General features: G+C 43.8%; 1 protein-coding gene and 1 long non-coding RNA gene across 5 annotated transcripts in view; one reads left to right on the top strand and one right to left on the bottom strand.

Annotated features, from left to right (window-relative positions):
* Positions 1-27179, bottom strand: part of Arhgap26 (Rho GTPase activating protein 26) — a 786446-nt gene that overhangs the window by 169984 nt on the left and 589283 nt on the right. For all 4 annotated transcript variants that reach the window (XM_063277362.1, XM_006254660.5, XM_006254663.4 and 1 more), the window contains one exon: positions 13513-13549. In XM_063277362.1, coding sequence (XP_063133432.1) covers positions 13513-13549 — 37 coding nt within the window. The remainder of the gene's footprint in view (positions 1-13512; positions 13550-27179) is intronic.
* The window catches only part of LOC134482937 (uncharacterized), a 31390-nt gene that overhangs the window by 1875 nt on the left and 2336 nt on the right, over positions 1-27179 (top strand). Inside the window, exon 1 of the long non-coding RNA XR_010059688.1 lies at positions 1-23608. This exon is cut by the window's left edge and continues 1875 nt beyond it. This is a non-coding gene — a long non-coding RNA (uncharacterized LOC134482937). The remainder of the gene's footprint in view (positions 23609-27179) is intronic.

Below are 27179 nucleotides of genomic sequence, written 5' to 3'. Positions count from 1 at the left end.
TATTTATTCAACCTGCAGTGTCAACACTGTCCGGGAGGTGACCCAAATCCTTAACGTGAACCAACAGAGCCTTGTGGCCAGCCTCCTCAGATGCCACTCCCCTAGCACTTAGTGCCTCAGCACACTGGCTTTCTTTGAGCATCTAATTAACCACATTCTCCAACCTTTGCATAAGCAATGAGTCTAACCTTATCCATTTGGCCTATTTAATACAGAACTCTCCTTAAGTATAAATTTCTTTAAATGTCTCCTTAATCTCCTCTCCTAGCTCAATAGCCCATGTGTCTTACCAATCTCTCTCAGAACAGACAGCACAGATGTCAAGCTTATATTTGTGACTCTATGAAAAATAATGTCAAGTACCAAATTAAAGTAAGCAATCATGAAGATAATGGTTCATAAATCTCTCTACCTACTCATTTCATTCACCGCTGCATCTTTCTTTTCATGGCAGTGTCCATTCCAGGAGTCAAGAGACGTAGGGTAGGCTTGTAACACAAACCCTGAGCCCTCTCCTATATACTGTGCTTTGGTAAGTGGGAGATCCCTTTGGAAAGCAGCCAGGACCTTAAACTATCATGGCCAGACCAGACACAAAAAAGAAAATGATCGCTAACTCAACCAATTGCCAGCATCTGCACTACCACCTTCCCTGCAGGACATGAAGGATCTACAAATTCTGGGTCATAATATGTAGAATGATCTTCTGCCAATATGGTATATGGAGTAAGTCCAAGAAGTTCACAGATATTTCTTAGAGCTATATACCTATATAATGATTGTTAGAAACTGTTTGACATAAAATATACTGCATGATATAATTACATTGTAAGTAGAGCTTAAAAAAAGAAATTGATTTAAAGGAAACAATCATAATGAAGGTAATACATGCATATAGAAACATGAGCTGTAAAAATGACATACAAGGAACATATCTGAGCTAATGTCTCACATGCCCCAAGCTGGTGCTATATTCAAGCTGGCTAAAAGGACGGTCCACTTGTATCCAATCCATCAGCCAGGCCTGTAAGTAATAAGTTAAAAGCATTCCTAGAACCCAGATCCCTTTGGTGTGCTTAGAGCTAATACCAGGAGTCGAGCCTGTCCAGTCATTTTCCAAGACTGCTACAAACATCTCCTACCTGCTTCTCCTTTTGTTCCCTAGGTCGATTCTTCACAGACCTCCAGAGCCATCCTTTTAAATGACAGCAGCATAGACAATCCACATTATCTCACCACAATGCTCTAGGGGCTTTGCCAATGCTAAGAACAGTCTTAACTTGTGGTGAGCACATGAGTCTAGCCCGAGCCTACCTGGCTCCTCTCCTCCAGGCCTCCTCCCATCTGTCCCATGGTCCTTTTGAGTATCCCTAGTACTTCATTCATTCCCTTCCTTAGGGTGTTTGTGTGTGACTGGCCCTTTGGTAGACAGACAATACTTACCTATCAACTTCTCACACGCATCCTGCTCTCTTTCTCTGAGGTCCCTGCTCAAAAGTCACTTCTTTGGAGGCTCTAGCCATCTGACCTAAGTGCCTTTCCCTGAGTCTCCGGCTCCTTCACATTTCTTGATGGGATTTGCCTCTACCTGAAAGTGTACCCTGGTCTACTGGTTTATTGTCAATCTCGTTAGAGTACAGCCTTCATATTCACACTGTATACAAATACATGTGGTAGTCTATTTGATGTGCACACTTTGTAGTTTTTTATACATCAGTTAAATTTTTTCAATTAAAAATCATGACAGCTTTACGAGGGCAGGGGATCAATTGGCCAACGCATGGCTTTATTTTCATGAATGTTTCCTGAATGAGGAAACAATTAAACTCATATATTTCCAGCCGAAAGACCAAGAACTAACAGTTAAAATGTTCTCGACACTCCAAAGACCCTTTAGGAGTACATGGCTGACTTAACACAACAGAACCTGTGCACGTGAAACTGTCAGGTACACCTGCACAGGGTGTCCGCCATCAAGGCCAGGCCTCTAGGCAGCACCTGACAATCCAAACTCCCCTCCCCTATCTGACAAACATAGCCATTACCCTGCTTTCCACAGATTCTAGGGACAAACAGAAAAACTGAGCTGGAAGAGAGACACAGTAATGAAAGGAACATAAATAGAAGGAAAAGAGAATCACTGCTTGCCTGTAATAAATCTCTCAGCTCTACCTAAATCAAGGAGGCCCTAGGATAGCTGTAAAAAGAGGCCCATCTCAACGGGAGTCAGGAGGCCCATGTGGACCATGTCAGCTGCTGTAGAACACAGCTAAGGGCTGCACATCAGTCATGGGAAAGGGTGTTTCTCAGGACAGGGATGCTGGAAGAACAAGCTCTCAGTCAAAGCTCCAGCATCATCAGCGCCATTATCTCCTGCCAGCAGATCAGGCATCCTGAGAATACCTTAGTCCACTGGCCTCAAATCCTTTTACTAAGGTGCTTTGCACTGACTTCTGACCCAATAAAAAAATCCATGAAGACAGAAGTATTTCAAACTTTCAGAGCCAAATGCCTCAGCCTGACTATCAAGACCCTTTCTCCTTCCTTTCATTTTCAAACCTACCTGCTACCTCCAAACGCCCCAGGAAATTTGCCCTTTTTTTTGTCACAATAAATTCTGAGAAAGCAAAGGTGAAGAAAGAGATGGCATTCAGACCCCAAACCCACTGCGATGGACAGACTTCATCTATCTACCTTTCTCATGTTTAAGATGAAGATTTAGGAAAACCCAATGAGGCAATGCCTGGGAAGACAGTAAGGGACTTGAGAGGTGGCCAATAATCTTAGGATAATAAGGATGCCACAGATAATAGGAACAGCAAACAGTGATGGTTAATGACAGTGTCTACCACTAGCGACCACTAGCAAAGGATTTCTCTCCCAATTTTATTTAATTCACCTGGAAAGTCAAGATGTATGTACTAAAGCCAGTTCCTCATACAAATAACAGGCCTGGAGTTTCCCAAGGTCAGACATCATTACAGCAATAGCACTGCATTATAATCTATGCAGTACTTCAGACTTAAATATCCTATCCTACCCCACAGTCTCTGCTAGCCCTTACACACACACACACACAACACACACATCACACACATCACACATACACACCACACACACACCACACACACACCACACACCACACCCCACACACACACTCCCACACACATATACCCTACACTATACCACAACACAAACACACACACACAACCCACATCATACCACACCATACCACACATACACACATACACACCACACCATACCACACCACCACACACACACCATATCACACCCACACACACACCCCATACCATACCATACAACACACACACAACACACACATCACACATACACACATCACACATACACACCACACACACACACCACACACCACACCCCCACACACACACTCCCACACACATATACCCTACACTATACCACAACACAAACAAACACACACACACACACACACACACACACACACACGGTAAGAAGTACAATCTGAAATCTTTGTTCAGTTTACTGAGTGACCATACTTGAAGAAATTACTTGAGTGACCTTGAATATGCACCTAGATAGAAGCCTCAGACATCTGTAATGAGATCAATAATACCAGCTCCCTTATATGTTCTTATCAAGTGACATAGTATGTGTCAAACACTTAGCACACTGTACTATGTGCAGTATGAACTCAATAGACATTAGGTATAATAATTAAAAGCCTGGACAATCTTTCAACCTCTGTCTCAGCTGCCACTTAACTAAGGGGTTAGAGAAGTACCCAGAGCCCAGTACAGTATATACTGCCTTGAAGCCCAAGGTGTGCTGTCAGGAGGTAGTTCTTACCAGTCTGTCAGCACAGAGCCCACATCACGAGGGAAAGGCAAACATTAGGTCATGGCAAAATTACATGCAGTCTAAAGCTCAGAATGGATTTCTGAAATGTCTCCCAGGATAAGCAAAAAGGCTTCTGACTGCCCGGGCAAGCTCAAGGGACCCCATTGCCAATACTGGCCCTTGGACAATGGTCTCAGCACACACAACAGCTGGGAACTGGAAGCATCTGAGGCTATCTCCCCCTCTCTCCAGACTCTGCCTGTAGCTAAGGCACACCAGAATTGAGACCTCACTGCTTCACTAACTATAATTCTAGCTCGGCGCAGCCACAGCAACCATGTTGCAGGCAGGATTCCTAGCAAAAGGCAAAGTGCAAAAAGCCAGTGCCTGCGCTGCCTCTTGTCTGACTCTAACTGAGCTTCAGAAGACAAAAGGGATTGCCACAGAAACCGGCCTGGGTCAGCAGGGTGAAGAAAGGCCCAGAGGGCACAGGGGAGCAGGGAGCATGGAGAAGCATCTGCCGTGGGCCATCCCTGGCATGCTGGATGGAAAGCTGGAGAGAGGGTACACTCAGCTGACGGCCTCGTGGACCTGCGCACAGGAGGCCAGGCACTGTGCCCATTAATGCTTCCACTCTTCTCAGGTTTAAAGGGGGAAATGTTCTATTTATAAGCTACCCAACAGGGGAGACCTGGCAGCTTTTGGATGGCTCTGATCCCAAAGGGATCCTTGTTACCAATGGCTGCCTCTTCCTGCCTCTCTACTGTGGGTGTTCTAACAGCAAAGGGCCAAAGGTGAGGGGAAGCAAGGGCGAGAGGGAATCCCCTTTTCCTGCCCTTTACTGTTTTCATGAGAATGGGGACCTTTGATAATGAAGGCTGACTGCTTTAGAACCCTCTTAAAAATACTGGCCATGCTAACCCACTGAGGCTTCTGCAGTGATCTTCAAGGATGAATCACTCTTCTGCCTGGCAGATCAAGGGAAGCTAAGGCACAGAGATGAAGAGAATTGAGAATCAAAGAGACAAAAGTAGGCAAGCACAGAGCAATGGTAATGTATCCCGTCTCCTCTCCTGGTCTTCAGTCTTGCCTCATAAATCAATACCAGCCTTAATAAAGCACCGCTGAGCACTCTGATTGGAGTGACAGCCTCAAGAATGAGAATGTAAACAACAGAGACAACAGGGAGTAGCTCTGCTTGCTCTGGAATCTTTGTGGGATGCAGGGTACCATGGTAAAGACCCAACCGTGAGACTTTAGAGCCATCAAAGCATGTGACCCTGGCTCATGCAGCACTGAGCACAGGTATTTGAGGAATGATTGATTATAATGGTTCTAATATGGAGATTAATGTGTTGTGTCCACATAGTGGCCAAAAATATCTGACAGATTAGAGTGGTAGTTCTCAAACTCCCCTATGCTGTGACCCTTTAGTACAGTTCCTCACGTTATGGTGAACCCCAACCATAATGTTTTGTATTGCTCTTCCATAACTGTAATTTTGCAACTGTTATGAATCACAATGTAAATATCTGTGTTTTCAATGGTCGTAGGCAACCCCTGTAAAATGGTCATTTGACCCCCAAGGGGGTCGTGACCCACAAGTTGAGGACCACCAGGTTAGATGCTAAAAATTGCTGACAGAATTCCTTCTAGTCTCCCATGTCTGGCTGCATATGGCTTCATAAAGAAACAGAGCAAAGAACCAACACACGTCAAGAGCAGCAGGAGCCGAGGACCTTAGCCACTGGCGTTCCTGCTTCTCGACTACGTCTCTTGAACTCCATTTGCTCAGTTAGAACCTAAAAGCGCAGAACTCCACTTCTGTAAGGGACGGCCATCCACACGTCATTTACCACTCCCCCGCCGAAACCCCATGCCATTCTAAATAGACTCGTTTTCAAAAGTTCACTATGTGTTAAGTGAAGAGGTAACCAACCACACTCCATGGGTAAGTCACCATTGCCTGCTCTGCGAATAAAGCTTTCCCGGCCAGCACTGCTCCACTCACCCCCATAGCACTGTGGCTTCTTTCACGGTAGTCCGACAGAGCCACTCGACACTTCCACACACTCAGAGTGTTTTCTGTCTGCCCTCCCCTGAGGAGCAAGGTCTCTGGTAAATGACAGCATTTACAAAACCATCACATTTATTGTGCTCCTGCCTCCCTTTCATACCACACCAAATAAGTGTTTAGAACACTTTGCTATATTTCCTCAATATTCCCCTGCAACTTCATATTATTTAATAACCAGAAAGAATATTATGTGTTTAAACCTGCTTCAGAGTAAAATTTGGAGACTCAACGTCCACATCCTACAAACGAAAGACCACAACTCTAGCTCCATACAGAACATTCGCAGTCAAATTGTTGCTATTCTCCCCGCCTCACTGTGAATAAGAAAAACTGAGAAAGGGCAGTGGGTTCTTCCACACAATTCAAATACGAGAGATTCTCCTAGGGGTACTAGATAAAAAACCAACGGCAAGGAAGGAGTGATGAAGATTTTGAGCACAGAGCATCTACTGCTTGCCCGTCTTCTGTTTTCCTTGCTGTTCTGCTGATTGTACTGGCAGCCCTGCACAGCTTCACGAGCCCTCTACTAATGAGCCACAGCCCTGCTGGGAAGTTTGCATTTTCTAAATCTGTTCTGTCTAAATGTAATCCCATCTGATGCTAGTTTTCAAATCCATCAGTTTGGGGCATTTTATACAAAGGGCACACTTGTTGATGACATGCACATTATACATGCCCCTCCCCCCACCAGAGCTGGGCCATCTGTCTATTGCTCCTGGTGCTCCCAGCCCCTGCTGCACGTCTGCACATCATAACAATGCTTAAATGTACAGCTATCTATTCAAGCTGGAGACACTCTCCCCCGTTAGGGCTCACGGTTCCCAGTAACATCTGCCCTTATGTACTCAGATGAGTATTTGCGAGATACGGACCTTCAGGAAGCCTGAACTCCTAAAGTTTCCCCAAGTAAGAAGTTGAAATAGAAGTGAAAAGGACTTGTGAAACAAGAGGGGGGAGCAGAGTAAACTGCTGTCATGACGTTCTGATAAGCCAGATGCTCAGCATTGGGCTGTGCTCTGATGATGTCCATGAGGAGGAAGCCTGCAGCAATGAGGACTCGGGATACTGAATACAACCTGATTAGCCTATTGACTTGGGTGGAGTCTCACACAGAGGGAGGCGGTACTATGAACAACCGGAATCTGGGCCATTCTGCCCCAACTCTTCAGCTTTATGTGGCTGGAGAAACAGAGGGGACCTGCAATTCTATGTTGTTGTTGTTGTTGTTGTTGTTGTTGTTGTTGTTGTTGTTGTTGTTGTTGTTTGATTTGGGGGGGTTAGCTAAGCTTTAAGGAAGTATACGGGTAGTGATGTTTATTTAAAATTTATATATCCTACGAGATTTAGAGTCTCTCACTGGGTTGACTTGGCTTCTCCGATATGTGCAGGTACTTTATAACTGCTCCTCAGCTGGCAAAGCAGCCTAGGCTGAGAACAAGCCTTCCTAGTTTCTCCTCTTCCTTCTAACCTGAGCTGATTTCAATTCTTGGAATCTTTGGAGAATAAATCTCACAACTGTAGCCAAAAGGTCAGGTGTAGAACAAGACTAACCAAGCACCAAGGTGGCAGAGGAGCCAGAAAGAGTGGCAAGGAGAACAGACCTGGCCTAGTGCAGAGCCTGGCCTGTTGTGACAGTGCAGAGGGGATCCAGAGACTGAATGGCTTCCCCGACACTGAGGAACTCGGGGAGCCAGGAAATCAACTTCTTCACCAGCTGTAATCCCACTCTCCCCCTTCCTTTCTATTCAGTCAGAACTGACCACCTGAAGAGCTCTGCGCTTCTAACATTCTGCGAACAACCAAAGGAAAGCTCTCTGCTCACAAAGCTACTGATATGTAATGAGCAACAAAACGAGAAAGTTGCCTTATGTCTTTAATATTTCAAGAAAACTTCAACCAAGAACACACAAGACCTCTAGGCAGAGAACTCAAACCAAAATAAAAGGATGCATGTGTGAAAAAATAGAACGGTATTCCAAGTTCTTGGAGAAGAGGATGAGATGACAGATAAAAGTGTTGATTTTCCTCAAAATCAATCTATTTAATTAACATGATCCTAACTGCAAATGAAGGTTTCATGTTTAAGGAACTTACTAAATCTATTCTCAAAGAATAAATATCTACAAGTAGCAATGTCAACCTCTAAAATGACATTAAAAGGAGGGATGGAGGAGTGGGTGGATAAAGGGACAGAAGGATGGAAATGGACAGAGGAAGAAAAGAGGGGAGAGTGGAAGGCAATGGGATTTGGGTGCACACCATCAGGACTTGGGTTACAAAGGCCTTCTTCAAAGAATCAGGAACCAGAAGGGAAATCGGAGACAAAAGTTAAAGGTGCTATGACTGTATAAAGAACACAGCTCTCTAGCAGGCACAAGGTCCTAGGTTCAATCACAGCATCAAGGAATGACAGCACAAACAACATCAATAGATAACAAGATGGGAAAGTGTGTATTAAATGTCCAAATCTAGGCTGTGTATTTACGTCAGCCTAGCATGTGCAAGGCTCTGGTTCAATTCCTATCACCACAATAATAAGACAAAATGTCTAAAATTAATGAAGATTAATATCTAAATAAAAATAATTTTGCAAGTACATGAGGGGAAAGATGGCAACAGTCACTGAAAAAAGGACAAAGGCCATGAACAAGCCATTAAGAGACGAGGATGCCCAGGGGACTGGTAGGCAATATGAGCAGACACTCAAAACTCTTTGCTTACCAGAGAGAGGTACATGTTACCACATAAATATATTACACCAGGAAGAAATCACAAGGCTGAGTTGGCAGGAATGGGGAAATGTGCATGCAAGGCTAATGGAACTTCAGACAGACCACCGTAGAGAGCAACGTGAGGTTACTTAACTAAGCCGATCGTGGACCAGCACTTGGACCCGAGAGTGTAACCCCAGGACAGCATCACCAAGGTCACATCATAGAGATATTCTGTGGTCATGAGAACTTCAGAGATGAACACAGCTGAGGAGATAAAAACACATCTCTTTAAAACGAGATGCAATACCTTAGACTGGGTGGGTGGTAGTCAGGGCCACCATCTAGATCACAAGGAATGACGTGGATGGCTCCCGACACATGCTGAAGGGACAGAGACAGATCAGAGCAAGACATAGAGCCATTTGTGTACTTTAAGAATATGGCTAGATGGAGGATGCACTTTGACGAGGAATGCACTCTAAAGGTGCAGACTAGAACAGTGGCAGGGGTGAGCTTGACACTGGGGGGGCAGGAGCCAGAAGAGAACATATGAGTACATAAAATGGAAGATTCGCGATGATGAGGTATGGGAAGGAAGACGTGGGCTCTCTACCCCAGGCCTACACAGAACACACAGAAGATAAAACAAGAAGAGCTGCAAAGAAGTGCGCCTGCTTGTCTGTAGCTGTCTTCTCTGTGGCGAGTGAGCAATATGAAAATACAGCAGCCAACAGACGCCATTTACGAGTTGGTTTAATGCCCACGGGCACTGAATGCCCTGAGAGAAACTTCACAGTCAAAGTTACAAATTCTGACAAGTTCACAGAAGAATTCCCACCAGCTATCTGCCCCCTTCAGAACATGCACCGGTGCTATGACAAGAACTGTGCCTTTGAACTCCCACCAAAACGTTTGAGAAAACAAAATACCTACATAGTTTTTATTTGCATGCTAACATTCGGAATTTGGTCAGAAAAGCAATAGTCAATCCTTAAATTCCTATCAGATTGACTTCTTACCTTTAAGAGAGCTTAAACTGGGGCATTAGAAAAAAATGGTAGAAAGGCCAAGATCCTAAGCAATAGTAAGTGCGTGTGTGGCAGATTCGTCCAGTAACAATGCAGAGAGACAATGATGTCAAGGTGTGGGCTGGAGCCAAGTGGAAGAATATCTGCCCTGCATGCCCAAGGCCCTGGGTTCAATTCCTAAATAGGAGGGAGGTAAGAAACTGCACGACATGGCAGAGGGTATTAACACCAAGAAAGGAAGGCAACACCAACCAGATCACTAATCCATTGCCAGCCTGGAAGTCAGTGATAGTAAAACAAAATGAAGCAGTCTTGAAAGGGTGGCTACTATTTTTGATTCCATCACTATCTCTCCCTCTTCCCACATAAAGTAGATTCCACAAGTGATACAAGCGAATCTCCTCGGTCTCTGAGTAACAAGAGGCAGATGCTGCAGCAGAGTCTACATTCTTTGAAGACTCTGAACCGTCCTGTGTTCAAGAAAAGTAAAATAAACTTGCCTTGTGTTCAGGAATGCAACCACTGGGGTTGAGTAAGATTTAGACTAACTTGTATCCTGGGAGCTTATTAGCCTCAATTTCTTCATCTACAAGTCAAGCCAAAGGTTCCCGACAAGTCTAAGAGACCTCTAGTCTAATAAACCTGACACACATTAAATGGTTACTAACGGCTATGGCTGTAAAATACTTTAACAGTAGACAATGTAGCTTACATGGAAACACACTAGGAACTGAACAACCCCAGTAAACAGCTCTCCATCCTAATTCAGTATTCAATGATCAACATAGCTTAAGACACGTTCCTATCAAACACCTAGCTCGATCTCATGACGTCTCCCTTTATTTTGTTTCCCTGCCCTTATTTTAAAAATTCAATGATCTAGTACAGGCACCAAACACATTCCTTATTGCATTTTGTCTTCTCTTCACATATTTGTGAGTGTATAGCATGTTTGCGTGTGTGTGGGAGTGTGTGTGCATAAGAAGCCCAAGGTTGTTGCTGGGAATAGTCCTGGTTCATTCTTCTACCTTATCCTTTGAAGCAGGATCTAGTAATCAAATCCAGAGTTTTCCAACTAACCTAGTTTCACTAGGCAGCTTACTCAGAGATCCTTTGTTTCTGCCTTGAGGGCTGGGATAACACCTGGCTGCCATGCCCACCAACATTGTCTGTGGGCTCCGCAGATCTGAACCCTGGTCCTCTTGCTTTGTACAAGTGCCTTGACTGCTGATCCAGTGCCACAGCCCTCCTGTGTCTGTTCCTCCCCTGTTGCTGTGACAAAATACTCTGAGATAAAAGCAACTTAATAAACTAAATTTAGGGCTGAGAGAGAGCCCAGAGGTTAGGAGTGCTGGCCGCTCTTCCAGAGGTCCTGAGTTCAATTCCCAGCAACCACATAGTGGCTTATAACCTTCCATAATGAAATCTGGTGCCCTTTTCTGGCACTCAGGCTTGCATGCAGGCAGAACCATGTATACATAATAATATATAATACATAATAAATAAACCTTTAAAAGACACCTTTTTTGGCACATAAGTTTGGGTTATAGTCTAGCACTGTGGGAAAGTCAAGATATCATAAACTTGAAGTAGTCATATTACATTCCCAATCAAGGGCAGAGGGCAAGGAATGAATGAATTCATGGCACTCTGTTCCTTTGTTCCTTTTCGTTCATTCCAGGCCTTGCCCACAAAACAGTGTTGCCGCCTTTCACAGGGGATCTCCCCAACCTCAACTAATCCAATTGAACTCTCTCACAGGCTAGGGACCTACACATTTCTTTACAGAGGCTCCCTCCCTAGGCGAGTCCACGGATCCTATGGAAACCTGCCACTTGCTTCCTTGTTCCTATTAAAGGCTACACACTACTCTGAAATGTGCTCCATTTAATAGGCTCCTTAATGCTCTCTTACATCACTGAGTCAAAGGCTAGACACTTCCAGAAAACTTCCAAGCAAACTCCAAAACAGTTGTGGACCAATTAGCAGGACGGATTAGCATACCGGCCAATAGAGTCACCTCAAGTGGTATGTTTCAGTCTCTTGACACACAGAGAAAGAAGCAGGGTCATAAGTCAGCAGGCACAGGTGAGCATGCAGCAGAGAACTCCATATGTACTCATCTCCTCAGTTCCTGGGGTCTCTTGGAGTCTAAGAAACACCATGTCCCTGCCTGAGGTGTGGGAAGATGGTCTTTCAGCCTGCTGGGTATCCATACTTCCTATCCTGGTGGCCTTCCTAAGCTTTCCAGCGTCCATTTCATTCAATACTCTAGAAACTGTCTATCATGGTATACTGCTTTCCTTGGGGGCATATGCTACACTCGTTGGATGGTATCTTTCCTAGGAATCTGACCTTTCGCTTCGGTTCCTGCATCTCCAGAGCCGGTCCGTCTGCCAGTCTGTGCCTTCATTTTCTCCACCACCAAGGCATACTACAGCCTCCCATGCTTCTTCACCGTTAAACAATGAGTTTTGCTCCCTATCCCTTAGTGAAAGTCAACCTCAGACACTTTACACAATCTACTTATTGGGGTCGGGGGAGAGCTACTTCTTTGTTTCCTTGAATATTTATTTAAAATGTTTTCCTTAATCAAATTTTGAAGAGAAAACAAACCAAACGAGGTTTTTCTCCCATAACAAAGAGTACAATCTTGTCGGTTGTAGTCATTACAAATCACTTAGTATTCTATCTGTACCTTCTGGCAATGGCTGAAAATATAGCCCGGTTGCTATGTTGCTTGTTTTTCATCCGTGAGGTACTGGGTTCAAGTCCCAGCACTGCATAAGCTGGGTGTCACAGTTACAGTTATCTCAGCACTCAGCAGGGAGGCAGGAGGTTCAGAAGCTCACCCCTGGCTGGAATTTGAGGCCGGCCTGGGCTAAGGACTCTTTGTTTATTTTTTGTTGTTGTTTTCATCTTCTGCAAAGTATTTCAGAAAGAAACATCTGTTTCATAATGGCTAGTGGCTTTCACAAAAGAAGAGGAGGAGTGGGGGAGGAGGAGGAAGAAAAGGAAGAGGAAGAGAAGGAAGAGGATGAAGTGGAGGAGGAAGAGGAAGAGGAAGGACAGCAGCAGCAACAGCAACAACAACGAACATTGAAAAGGCTCACACTTCTGTCTGCAGAGCCGGGCTGCTCTGCTCCCCTGATCCCCTGACACTACTGTAGTTCAGGGCAGGGATTTTCTAGAGTAATGCTGAGGCTGGAGGTGGGAGTTTCCCTTGTGTCCTTGTTGCACTGGGACAGAGTTTGGTCTGTCTTAGGCACCAAGGAGGTTGAGGTTGCAGTGTCTGCCTGCCGAGCAGGCATTTCCCTCTAATCCCTTGCCTTGCAGTCACAGTACCCTCCAAGGTGCTGAAGCACAGTGCTGGCCAATGGTTGGAAAGTGCCCTATTTTACACAGGTTGCCACTCACTCCCTTCAAAGAACAGCATCTCCTCCCCTCTCTGCTCTTTCCTCACAAAGAGCCACAAAGGAGAATTAGCAAACCATCGTCCTGTCCACCTTGGCTACTGACACTGCAGGGCTGGAAGACTGTGCTAGAGGCTTTGGCTCATCGGTTGCCATTTATTAAGTCATTTATAAGTGGTTATGGAACTACCATCTCAATAAAGCCTGGGACTACCACATGAGATAATGCTTATGACAGCAACACAGAAAGCATGGAGGGCTGTTTAATGCAAAGGTCACTACACTCTTGCTAATCTTGCTCTGGAATAACCCTCTGAAGTGTGGCTGACCCAACATGCCCATGGCACCTCCTGGTGGCCCAGCCCTGATGTGGCATCTTCTCAGGGCTCCCCTAGTACCCCCCTGCCCCGACTGTAGACAATTAGCCAAGCAAATATACTTACTCCCTTCACTCTGGCTGTCTTTGTTCGAGTTGTAGACCTGAAAAATAGAAATAGAAATTTACTTTGTGTGCATTTTATACCAGCCTACAGACTCACTGCAGAAGACGTGAAGATGGAAGGCGATCCCTGCTCCCTGCCCCCAGTTAGGAACGCTCTCAGCAATGACTTGACCCCAGCATGCACTTAGCTGCTCACAAATAGCATGGGACAGAACCCCCTGTGGAACTGTACAGTGTGTGGGTAGTGTGGCGATAGTGGGCTATCTCAACATTTTTAAATGCCAAATAAACTGGTTTGTATATATACACTAGAGGAAGTCAAATGAAAGTTAGTTACAGATCGTTAAGCATTAACTGCACACAAGACAATGTCCTCGGCATTTCACAGAAATGATCTCCATCTACACCACAGCCATGCTTGGCAAGAGCACTTGCTACCACTGCTGTACAGCTGGAAAATGTGAGGCTCGCAAAGTTGAAATGGGGTTTCACAGCTGGTTAATGGCAAAGTGTAGACGAAGGAACATTATAAACTGTTGAGTGCTGACCCTGGGGGTGAGACCAGTCTCTCTGTATGTAGATTAGAATTTTATAGTGAGAAGCTATCCCATTTACAACAAAACTTCTTAAACAGTTGATAGAAATCATCTGAGAGACAGTGGTCAGATGGTAAGAAAGGAAGTTTCTCACTAGAGAAGAGACAGCGGTATACTACAAAAGCCAGAAAGATGTTCCGTAAAGGTCAAGATTGTAAACAGTAAGTAGTAAAAAGTGCCAAGAGGCACTAAATATCAGGAGAGAAAGCAAGTTCTTACAAAACTAAACATGCAAACTTTTTGTAAAAACTGTCTAATGGGGTTGGGGATTTAGCTCAGTGATTAGAGCGCTTGCCTAGCAAGCGCAAGGCCCTGGGTTCGGTCCTCAGCTCCGAAAAAAAAGAAAAAAAAAACTGTCTAATTAGCAAAACCAACATTTTTTGCCTCTGCTGCAAACAGAGGCTGGCATTCCACTTCTCTGGGATCCAATGACAGGTCTCTATCACTTGTCAGTTGCAAAAATTATTCTTCAAATATCACATGCGGTCCATGGACTGCATAAAAGCAAAGGGTGGGCTGGTCTTGGCTGCCGGCCACAGACCGCCTATTCCTGAAGTGCCATTGCTATTTATGACAAGTAGGGTGAAACCTCTACTTAAGAAAACAATCCCAGTGCCAAATCTGCCTGTGTAGGTATGGAAAGGCCTGGGAGGAAGCCGGCATCCTGACTTAAATATCTACCTATCTATTCAACCATCCCTGGAGTGCTGACAGTCACTCTCAGCTGAGAAACACTTGTTTAGCCCCTAAGAAGACTAAACAAAGCATTTCTGAAAATTTAGCACTAACCCCCAACCCCAAGATAAATTTTCCACCAAGAAATTTAGAGGGTTGGCTGGTCAAGAACAGGGCAATGGGCTCAAATGGGCCACAACGCTGGCCTTACCTTCTCTGAACATTCATGCCTCTGTCTAGGAGTTGTCCGAGAATGTCAAACCCCAAATCCAAGAGATCATCCTTCTTGATTATATATCACATATATTATTATATTTATTCCCTATAGAAGACTAAAACAACGTGCTACAAGGCCACTTAAAGATCAGAGGACAAGCATAGGAAGAACTTTAGAGCTTCAAAAGGATGCTCTAACACCTCAGTCTCCACCAGTGCACACCAAGTCCGAGAGACAGGGCATCACAAGAATGGCTTTGGCCTGGACTTTGCCACTTTTGCCTGGATCCTATTAGTTTATCTCAGAGATGGGGGTGGTAATAGTTGCTTTTATGCCCCCCCCCTGCCTACCATGAACATCCAGTGAGATTATGTCCGGAGGAGTAGACTGTGACAGCTCAAGACAAATGAGGGTGCTTTAGCCTGTATTTCTGTCAAAAAGAATGGCTCATCCTTCACAGACTCTGGGGAAGACAAAATCCCTCAAAGTCTAGGTGAAGGCCACCATGAGGGCCACCACAGAGATTGTGCTAGTTCCCATCTGAAACAAAGCTGCAGGTGGCTCTCTGAGCAGCGTCCATTACTGGGATAAATGAAGTATCTGGACTGGATCAGCTTTTGCTAATGAATCTCCATGGCTCGGCACAAAGGTGCCAGAGGGACTTGGAGAGCAGCAGGGACTCTAGGTAGCCGAATGCCATGTCCTTTGGCTTTGATGAGTTTGATTCAAGTGGTTATCAAATAAGGAATACTGGTTTTGAAACTTTTCCAGTCCTCTGTAACTCTTTTGCTTGTGTTAATAAATATTTATCGAGTTCCTGCAACAGCCAGGCAATGATTTCGGTGCTGCAGATAAAGATGGGCAGCATCTAGGAGCTCTCCTCACATGGAACTTTCCTACCAGTGAAGAAAACAAATTTGCAAATATGATTCTTTCAAATATTGACAAGTACAATGGAGATTGTGGGTCTGGTATGGGGGATGATCTCCTGGAGAGAAAATATCTCCATGAGTTTAGGTGATAAAACAGAAAGATCTAAGTACTCATGTCCAGCTAGTCCTGCCTTACAGAGGAGGAACCACTGCAAGCCATGCAACCACGAGGACTAAGGGCAAGGCTGTGAAGTACAACCAGGTCTTACCAGGGCCTTGCTCAGGGAGTGAAATGGCTAGCCAGGTATTATCCAGAACCAGCGACCCATCCCATCTACACTCAATAACCTTGGAAAGCCGAGTAAGGGCAACATGGGAGGAGACAGCATTTTGGCAAATTTGTTTGCTTTTCCTTCCAGCCTGCCTTGATCACTGCATTTCTCCAATTCGATCCAAAAAGTCTATCCAAGAGAAACTTGTTCAAATTGTAAAGGTAAAATCCAAAATGAATAGTGAAACTCAGGACTTTCAGCTCTCCTTAATTAAGCGGCAAAAGCATGCCAAATTACTTTCCTTTCAGGTCTCTGGAGTCTCAGGAGACCCCTGCCTGGAACCCCCAAGCATGCTGAGCTGGAGAGGTGTGATCAATGAGCCAGAGACACTAGCAGAAGCATGTGTGCCCCATCCTCCAAGGCCACGCCATTAATCTCTGTCTAGGTGAACGAGCCAAATACAGTGGGTTTTGAAATCAGGCTAACACCCGTCCTGCCAGAACTATGTGATTACTCGACCCAACAAGGTAGACCACGGCAGGCGGCAGCCTCACGATAGCTAACGACTTGGAACAGCACTATAGAATGGCTTTGCATCCCAAGGTCTCCATCGTGACAGCATCCAATGCTTGAAAGGCCAAGCTTTAGTGTCGCTGTCATTGTACATGTATGAGACCTGATGATAACGATGATTAGGATGACGATGACCGTGACAACAAAGTTAAAGTGATATCAAGGGCATCCAGAACACGTGACTCATAAGAACAGTGATTTACTGCTGAGTCAGAGAAAGATGAAACTGGGAATGCTCTTGAGACTCCGGCCTGATATAACCACTGCCTGCCCATGCATCCCACTGGCTGCTAACGCAGAAATGACACTGCATGTCCTCTCAGAAACAGAGAGCTCCGTCTGTGATAATCACCATGCCGGCAAGGCAGGACTTTCTCACAGACACACGGCCCTGCAGGTGCCCCTCTCCTTACCCAGAAACTACAATGGGGGAACAATTTAATAAATCACAAGATGCAGAAAGTGTTCATGTGCTTTCTCTGCCACAAATGTGATTTGGCAATTGATTTTCTAAGCTGCTGAGCCGACTCAGTCCACGTGTCCTAGAGAACTTTTACAAAATGCATGCACTCATTTGGATTCTCAGAATCTGTGAGTAACCTTTTGGTACCATTATCTAAGCCATATTGAGAAAGCATAGACAGGTACTTCTTTAAAATATATATAAATGAAGGCATATAAAAAAGTAATTTGATAAACCAATCTGACTTTTCCCTTGGCTGCATAGCATTAGCACTTGACGACACTCATTAGTAAAAACTCTATACAAAAAAGACATTAGAGAAATAGGCTCATAGGCAAACTTATTTAAAGCTATTATTTCAACCAACACAGTCAACCCCTGGGGGCTGTCAGGGACTGTGCCAGCAACCACAGAGCATACACGAGCTGGACTGAGGCCTCCAGCACATATATGGTAGATGCGCCGCTCAGTCTCCATGTAAGTACCCCAACAGCAGGATCAGAGACTGTTCCTAAAGCTATTGCCCATTTGTAGAAGCTGTTCCCCAAATGGGCTTCCTTGTCTGGCCTCAGTGGGAGAGGATGTGCCAGACACTGCAGAAACCTGATATGGCCGCATCGGGGGATACCCAAAGGGAACCCTAACCTCTCATAGGAGAAGGGAAGGATGATGAGGACAGGGAGTCTGTGAGGAGGAACCAGATGAGGGGGACAGTAAAATGAATGAATGGATAGATAGATGAAAAGACAATTCAAATATATTTTTTCATTATTGAAAAATACTATTGTTTCTACATGAATTACATTGTTTTACCTAAACTCAGTCCCAAACTCTGATTCCTTGAGGCCTCTTCCAAGTAACCTAAGGTATATGAGCTTGTCCCACCTGACTGTCCCCTGATATACTACTGTGGGGACACAATAAACAAGGTATGAGTCAACATCTTTGAACAGTGCTCTGGAGGTTCTGTATCACTGGACTACAGTACTATATCATGTCTGTGCTACCCTAGTGCTGTTGATCCTCTGCTTTACGTCCCGCATACTACAATTACACATATGCCCTGGCTTGAACTTGTACTTTTATGTTATTTCCCCCTCAGTGGTAGCAAGTTTGAAGTAATCTGCTGTCGTTCAAACTCCAGCTTTACCATTTGCACACACATCACTATATATTCCTGGGCCCCAGTCTTGTTATCTGTAAAAGGGGAATACTAGGGGCTGGAAAGACGGTGCAGCCATTAAAAGCACTTGCTCATCTTGAAGACCTGTATTCAATTCCAATTTGCAGTGCCCATTATGGTAGCTCACAATGTCTGTAAATCCAGTTCTAGGGGATCTAAGACCCTCTTCTGACCTCTGCAGGCACCAGGCATGCATGTGATACACAGACACACATGCAGGCAAAATACTCATTCACATAAAATAAAATTTTTAAAAAAAGAAGAATTTTTGGAGGTGAATACTAATCTCACCAACCTCTTAGGGTTTTGTGAGAATTTAGTGAAAGAACACTTTACCCAAAGAATACAAATCTGATTGGGCTCAGAGCCTTCTACAAAGGGCACTGCCAGCAAGCATCACCATTACCCTCCTTCTTTTTACATGTTCTGCTTAAAACAGACAAGCAAACATGAACCGTCTCTCCTATGAGCGAAGTTATTACTTATGGCTAAGGAGAGAGTGCAGTTTGAGTTATCTGGTAAACAATGTTATATACATAACAGACACTAATTAAAAAATGTAGAGAGAAAGAGACCATCTAAGGTCAAATTTTAAGACAACTATTCTTTATTCTTTTACACAGCTTTCCAAGTTAAAATAACCACCACCCAGCATCATTTTTTTTCTTCCACCTGATTAGATAGCAGGTCCTGAGGTCAGCATTTGCATGAGTTGATGCACTTCATCCTTCTGAGCACACAGGGAACCACCACTGGAGCTACTGTACAGACTCACACAGGCTCCTTACCATCTCAAGCTAATACAGCCAGTGAGTTACAGAACCAAAATAAAGTAAGGCCAGGTCTTCTACAGTAAAGTCTGCACTCAGCCAGCCGTAACATCGACATGCAGTCCAGCTTAGCAAATAGCTCAGCAATTAATAGAGAGGTGGGGGTTAATAGTAATTAGCATCCCAGCAGTGTGACCATTATGTAATCACACACTTTCCACCCATTTAAACATAACAGTAATTTTACAAACCTCCAATTAGTACAAGTGTTGCAATAAATAATGAAAACCACAACCAACCTGAGGCTATCTAGGAAAGTCCTTCCTAAAAATGATGAGCACACAAAGAAAGCTGGCCAGCAATGGCCAGAGGAAGATACAGAGGGATTCTCAGCAGAACGACTAGACACAGAACATTTTCGAGACTTGTAATGTCACCCTTGAGAAGTGACCAGTCAGGCTCCATGAATTTGTGGGATGTCACCCATGAAATCCCAGAAAGACAGGAATTGTTTGAGCTAGGGAGACTTCTCTGTATAGGGGTGGCCACATGGAGAAATGTTTAAGGAATAGCCATGCCTGAAGCAGGGGTAGATAAAGCCTGTTTGAGTAGCTTAGAATAAAGAAGGATGGCTCGCTACTAGAAAAGACAGAGCTTAGAAATGGGACAGATTCCTGCCCCACTTCCATAACAAATGTGCCTCTCATTCCTTCGGGCTGAGTGACAGACATGTTCAGAAAGCAGAAGGAACTGGCTCTTGCTTCTCTTCCAGTCCTCAGTGGGCAACCTACCCTTGACTTTCCTACTCCAGAGCTACAGTATTGCATTCACTGTCTCAGGGTGACTCTCTCAAAAGTAAAGCCAATAAAAACATATTTGACAGTACTTTGCAAGAATCTGACCTTGAACAAACATCAAATCTCAGCTCTTGCATTGCAGAACTATACATAAATAGGGTCCAGTAGCTAGCATGCAGCAGGCTGCTCAAAAAGCATTAATTAGGAGGGTAGGTTTTAAGTACAAGGAGTGAAAAGAAACTGATTCCCCCCTCCCCTAATCCCTGTTAGAGTTGACGAGGATGGAGTTTTATCTAGACCTAAAAAGCAAGCCAGGTCCCCATTTCCTGGGGACGGTGTCTCATTCTTCTGGAAAATTCTCTAGGAATCTTTACTTGATAGGAGAATGTAAATATAGAACTCCGTACTTATTGCAAGAAAATAAAAAACAGGCTTTTCTTTTTGGCTTAACTCAAAGTTATCAAAATCCCTTCCAAAGCTATTTACTCTCTATGGCTCATTGCTTCATGTTGGCTCTACATCCTGCAGGTGACAAATGGAGCAGAGGGTTGTAGAGTCCAAAGTGCCACTGGGGAGCTCTAGGATGAGGTCTGAGAAAGGGGCTGTCTGCAAGTCAGTGTTAAGTCCCCTTTCCTATAAGCAACTCCGGACTCAGGCAATCTCACAAAAGTAGCACAGCAAAAGGTAGACCAGATGTCTGGACTACTTCAGCCATGGAAAGTCTGGTAGCAACCCCTGAAGTTTTTTTGTACATTAATACAACAGCACATGATGCATAAATCTTGCTGTTTGCTGTTCATTGTGATTATGACAAGGACAATGAGTAGAAAAATAAGCTTAGTTTTCCATTTATTCAAGCATTATCAGCTAACTTAAACCTTCAGAGACGCCCCCCCTCAAAAAAAAGGCTTTTCTCTTTAAATTATTCCTCAGCCACATTAAAACAAATAGTACCAAATAGTACCTGCAGCTCCCTACTGCTCAGTATTGTACTCTTCTACTTGGTTTCATTTTAATATCCTGAGAGAAACCACAGCCCCCAAGTCCAGATGTTTTACATGGGGCAGAACCTGACTGAATCTTCAGGCCCAGCCATGTGAACCAGACTCTAAAATCTACTGCATGGGATTAATAGCAAGTGAAATCCAGCCAGTAGTATTTGATCTTACTATTTAAATAATAATAACAACAACAACAACAAGAAGAAGCATTGGAAAGGAGGGCATGCTACATTGCTAAAGGAACTAGATACATATCTAAAGCTGTATGGACAACCCCACCATCATGGAAGTGAAGCATAAGTAAAATGGGCCAGGCAAAGGTAAGAGAAGCCACAACGTGAAGGGACACTGGATTCCAGTATCATTTAAACCTATTCATCTAAACATGCACAGGGGTCATTCTTGATCTTTCCACAGTGAACCAGGAACATCTCAGTTCTTTTCAAAATTTGTGACCCCTGACTTACAGCCAAGAGTAATGGGACAAAAACAAAGCAACAACAAAGCCCACAGGAGAAAAATGTTCCACTGCTATCACGTATCTGGAGCTAATTTCTTGCCCCATTTCTTTCTCTATTGCCCTAAATCATATTTTCTTTGACTTCTCACTTGGACTTTGATATGGGCCTTCCCTCAGGACTTACTGATTCCATTGTCTCTGTCACTATTCTAACCTGAGGCACATATCACTCTTGTAAGATGTTTCCCTAAGCCACAGTTTTGGTTGAAGAAAAGTCTTCAAGATGTCACAGTATCAGTGTTCAAATCTCCAAGGGTTGTTGTGTGGAAGACAGAGAATACTCACCTCCCCAATGAAATGAAGGTGAAGAGAAGGCAGTGTGCAAGCTGATGGTACAGAGCTCTTCATGTCTGCTATGGCACTGGGGCTAACGTGGTGTCACTCCTAATGGAGTGGGCTTGTCTTCATTTAGAGGCAGTCCTTGGTATTCCTGGGCCTGATGCATATTAATGCATTTGGGAGAGTTAATCGTGATATAGGTCTTGGGCAAATTCCAGAACAGGGGGGAATTAGTTTTGGTGAGGCAGTTAGGTGGTAGATGTGGACTGTGGGCTGAAGAGACTTCACAGTAATGCCTGGCTCTACCTTCGAGCTCTGTGCCCTCGGATGATCATCTGACATTTCTGCTTTCTCATTGTGAAGTAGAGCTAAGTAACAACACTTTATGAGAGCATTGTGAGAATCAAAACTAGCTCTCCTGCAGCCTGAAGGTGCTCTAAATGTTATTTTCCTTTGCCTACATTTTCCACAAGGCTCCTGACTCCCTTAAGAGTCACAGACTACCCTAATGGCTCCCTTCTTTGACCTCTAACCACATGTACAGTCAGTTCTACAGAACTTAACACTTCCAAGTACAGACTTTCATTCTTCATTGTTTCCATTCTCCTTTGAGGAGATCCTTCTACTGTCTGTATGAGAAGTCAAGTAGGAGGAAATGCACCAAATACAGTGCCAAGCATAGACCAGTGTCCAAGAAATTATTTATAATTAGAGGAAAGGGGGGTGGATTAAGACACAAGATGACATTCCTCCCTTGGGGTCCTTCTCTTAGGCTCAGAAGCAAGACTTGAGGAGCTGGGCGAGCAGGTTTTCTATATGTCAAAGCCTTTCCTTTTTAAGTGCAGTTGGCACTTGGGCTTCTCAGAGTGAGACATCACCATTTAAGGTGATATAATTTCCAAAGGAGAGGTGGGACAGTGCCCCCTAGGGCACACAGATAGCAAGTGACTACCAGGGCCTAGGGATAAGCTAGGTCTTTCTTTCCACTTGTTTCTAATTCTCGTGATTTAAGCATGAGGATAAAGTCTGTGGTTATTTACCCTGAATGCTATATGTACACCTCTCCCCACACCACCTAACCCCCGGGCTTTGATTTGTGTGCTGCATAAACACTGTTGCCATAGTTATAATTCAGGAAGCTTTGTTGTTTGACCTCAGGAAAAACTTGATCTCAAATCAGGATAACACCACAGCAGACCATCAGGAGGTAGGCACTGCCAAATTCCTTCAAGCTTCTAGAAGGAACTACTGTATTTCGGGCAACAGCAGAGGAAACAGTGTGCTGCAGTGTTATGCAATTTCCTTGCACTTCATATTCAGAAATCCTAAAAACCCCTGAACAAGCAACTTCCCTAGCTTTCAACGGAAGATCGGCATCTTAGCCAATATAAATAAAAACTGGTTGCAAAGGAAGAAAAAAGAAATCTGTGTTCAAGTCAAGAAAGGATTTCAGTGACAATGTAAAGGCAGCAGAAAAAGCACAAGCTGAGCCCTTCCTTGCCTCCATGTGACCTCCATGTGGCATGGAAAGGAGTGGAATCACCCCAGGACACCCACACATCTGGGACGAAGCCCCGCCCTGGAGACAGGCCCAGTCCCCGGCCACCCAGCCCCATGCATTCTTTTTTTGGCAACTATACTCTGTCCTCCTCCATAAACCAACCTCCTCCAATGAATGCCTGCTCAGAATGTACAGTCAGTGTGGCCAGTAATGGACTCCATTAGATCCCAACAACTTACTATGGGAATTCTAACACACAGGAAAGGCTAGACAGGTGAGAACACACCCACACCCTACACTTGTGGTTGTGCAAATTCTGCTTCATCTGCTTCGACCCACGGTCATCACAGAGCTGTAGATCCCTTGATGAGCACTGAGGTGAGTAATTGGCATTACAACACTCCAGTGTGCATGTTATTTACTAAAGTTTAATAGTCTTCAATCTTTTAAAATAAAATTGACAAGTTAAGAGATACACTTTTCTTAAGTATGCCAATCATAAATTGTGACAATTTTATATATCCATGTAAGCTAAGCCACTATCAAGACAGGAACATTTTCATCATCTCTAACATGAGTTCTCTCAGGACACTACCAAGAAACCACCCCCCACCTCCCAAGTTAACAGTCCTCTCCATCAAACACACACACACACACACACACACACACACACACACACACACACACACACACGAGTGTGTTGTTTTGCTCTGTCATAAAACTGGAACCACACATCATATATTCTTGGGTTATTTTGTTTCACTCTGTAATCTTTCTGTGATTTATCCATGCTATGGTATGAATCAATATTTTTACACCAATTCTGCTGAATATTTTATTATTGAATATATCACCAGTTTTTTTATGTTTGTTTGTTTGTTTATTTGTTTTATGGCGTTGCTGTGCACTAAGTCTGTGTTTAGGTATCATAAATAAGACCACTTCAATTATTTTTCTGCAAGTATTTTTGAGAGCACACATATTCATTTTTCTTGAATATCCAAGAGTAGATCTGGTGGATTCCAGGTTATAATATTGTTTGTTATTATCAAATAGGAAAACTTTCTCCAGTGTGGCTGTATTGCTATCTACCACTTGAGTGTCCATGGCAGTTTTAGCCTTTTCTGTGCACTTCCCTGAGGTTTATAGCAAGCACTTTTCATGTGCTTTTTCAGTATTCTTGCCTTTTTTTCCATGATGTGTCTTCAAATCTTCTGTCCATCTTTGAATTGGGTTGTTCTATTTACTGCAGAGTTTTACAAACTCTCTGTATACTATGGACTTGCATTTATGTAGTGTATATTTTACCAACACTTGCTACCATCCTGTAGGTTAGCCTATGAATTTCTTAATGTCGCCTTTTGATAGACACAAGTTTTTAATTTTAAGGAAGCCAATTTTTGGCAGGCTCCCTGTCTTCTGTGCCCTATGAGAAACATTTGCCAATCTAATAATACTAAGATCTCGCTGTATTTCCTTCTGATGACTTTTTACTTTTGGCCTTTATGCTTAGGATCTATCTTGAATTAATTCCCCCTTAGTTACTGAAGTTTGTAAATACAGCTCAATAGCTCACTTGAAATTCTCTGGCTTAAAAATAAAACTTGAGTTTGAGCATAGTGATGCACACCTTTAATCCTAGCACTTAGAGGGCAGAGGCTGGTAGAGCACTGCAAATTAGATGTCATACATCTATAGAGTGAGTTCCAGGCCAGCCAGAGCTACATAGTGAGGCCCTACCTCAAAAAACTACAAATAAATAATAAAACGTCAGAGATAAGAACTAACCTATTTAGCTTCTCTTTTCCTTTTCTCTCCTGCCTCCCCTTCTATCTCTCCCAGAAAGTTATATAACTCTGGAACACATTCATAGAAGCTTTAGCAACTCCCACAACAGTGCAAGAAGTTACTTACTCCCTACTACCTCAGCTTACAGAACAAAGGGTAAGCTAAGCCACACAAGTGCTCGAGGCTAATTTTCAGGATGCCCTTTTGACTACATGGCTACCTGTAGTTGTGGTCTGGAGGGAGTTGGCATGTTTGGTGGTCTTGATCAGTGAGCCACTAACTGACTCCGAGCCCTGTCTCTGAAGCTTATTTTCTTATTTTACTTATGCATCGAAGGGGACCTTAAAATGGGCCAACTCTGATATTCTAAATCATCGTGTCCTGTTGTATTTAATATCCCATCATCAAGAATGGATCACTTTAAGTTTTAGAGGGCTCTCGATGCACTTTGAAAGTTTTATATTGCACTGGGAAGGCAAACCATTTCCCACCAGCAAACAGCTAAGTTGGGATTTGCTAGCGACTGGTTAGGAAAGAAGAGGAACAAGGAGGAAGAAAGGGAGGCTGGGTAGAGACTGCTGACCAAAGACCACTAAATTTGCCAAGCCATGTGAATCAAACAGATCGGGGGCAGGACTGCAAACTTGAACAGCCACTATTTTAATCAGTGTAGCTGTTTCTCAGGATGATGGAATCAATCTATACCAAGATCCAGCTATATCACTCTTGAGCATCTATCCGAAGGAAGGACACTTCCTCCTACCTCAAAGACACTTGCTCAGCCATGTTTATTGCTGCTCTCTCGTGACAATCAAAAAACTGAAAACAACCTGGATTTCCACCAAGAGACGAATGGATAAAAATGTGATACATGTATACAATAGAACTTGGCCATTAAAAATGGAATTATAAAATTTTCAGCTAATAGATGGAACAAGAATTTCATCCTGAGTGAGCTAACCCAGTAAGACAACTATGGTATATATTCACTTATATGTATGTATTGGCTGCTGAGTCACAGGCAAGATACGACCCATAGAAGCATAGATGTTAATTACGTAGTAAGGGACTATAGGGGGAGGAGTAGATCTCTCTTGGAAGGGGAAATAGAATAAATAGTTATGGATGGAGAGAGTCAGGAACTGGGATGGGAGGATCAAGCAGGAATGGACAAAGGCAGGAATGTGAGGACAGACAGCTAAAATTCAAAGGCCATTTGAGTGGTAGTGTGGAAACCTAATCAGTAGAATCTTCTTGAAATATATACATATAAGAAGGCAATCTAAATGAAATGGCCAAATAACAGAGGAGACAGAGCCACAGCTAGAAATATGTCACCAATTGAAGCTTCCAGTACTGGGAATTAAGTCATTAGCTAAAGGGGTCCCATGGGGAGCTCCAAACAACCTGGGTGTTTGTTGAGGCTACAGGTTGTTCTCTACAAACTAACAGCAAAGCCCTGTTGCTGAAGATAACTCCTATATAACTCATTGATCGTGGAAAGGTTGAGCTGTGGCCTAAATAAAGCCTTCACTCCCATGGCCAGCGTTCTTGGTAGTGGAAGGCACTCTGCACGCTACCAAAGAAGAAATATAAACAACCCAGCAAAAATTCTTTCAACCTACAGGGGTGTCCTGCCTGCAAGATATGCTACTGCAATTACAGCACAAAGCTTGTGAGAGTAGCCAACCAATCTGATTTGACTTAAAACCTACTCCAGGAGATGGAACCCATACCTGACACTACTTAGGTGCCCAAGAAATTGAGACTAGATAGACCAGGAGCCTAGGGGAAACTAAAACACTACTAATTTAAAAAAAAGAATATTATAAAGTGACTCCTAATGACATACTGCTATACTCATAGTCAGTGCCTTGCTCAGCCATCTTCAAGGAATCTTCCTCTTGCAGCAGATGGGAATAAGTTTTAGAGACCCAAAGATAGACTTAATGTAGAGGGTGAGAAACTAGAAACACTGGGCTCTTCTTAGAAACACCCTCGAGGCTAGAGAACCACCCTATCCCAAAGGAAGAGGTGATGGAAAGAGTAAATGAGACAGAGTGGATGAAGGACGCCAAGGAAATGAGGCCTTCTAAACACAGCGGGACTGACAGAGATGTAAATTCACAGAGACTGTGTCCACACACTCAGGGCCTGCAAG

This window comes from Rattus norvegicus, chromosome 18 (assembly GCF_036323735.1).
Source record: "Rattus norvegicus strain BN/NHsdMcwi chromosome 18, GRCr8, whole genome shotgun sequence".
NCBI classification, from domain to species: domain Eukaryota; kingdom Metazoa; phylum Chordata; class Mammalia; order Rodentia; family Muridae; genus Rattus; species Rattus norvegicus.
This window is presented reverse-complemented; position numbering and strand designations above follow the sequence as displayed.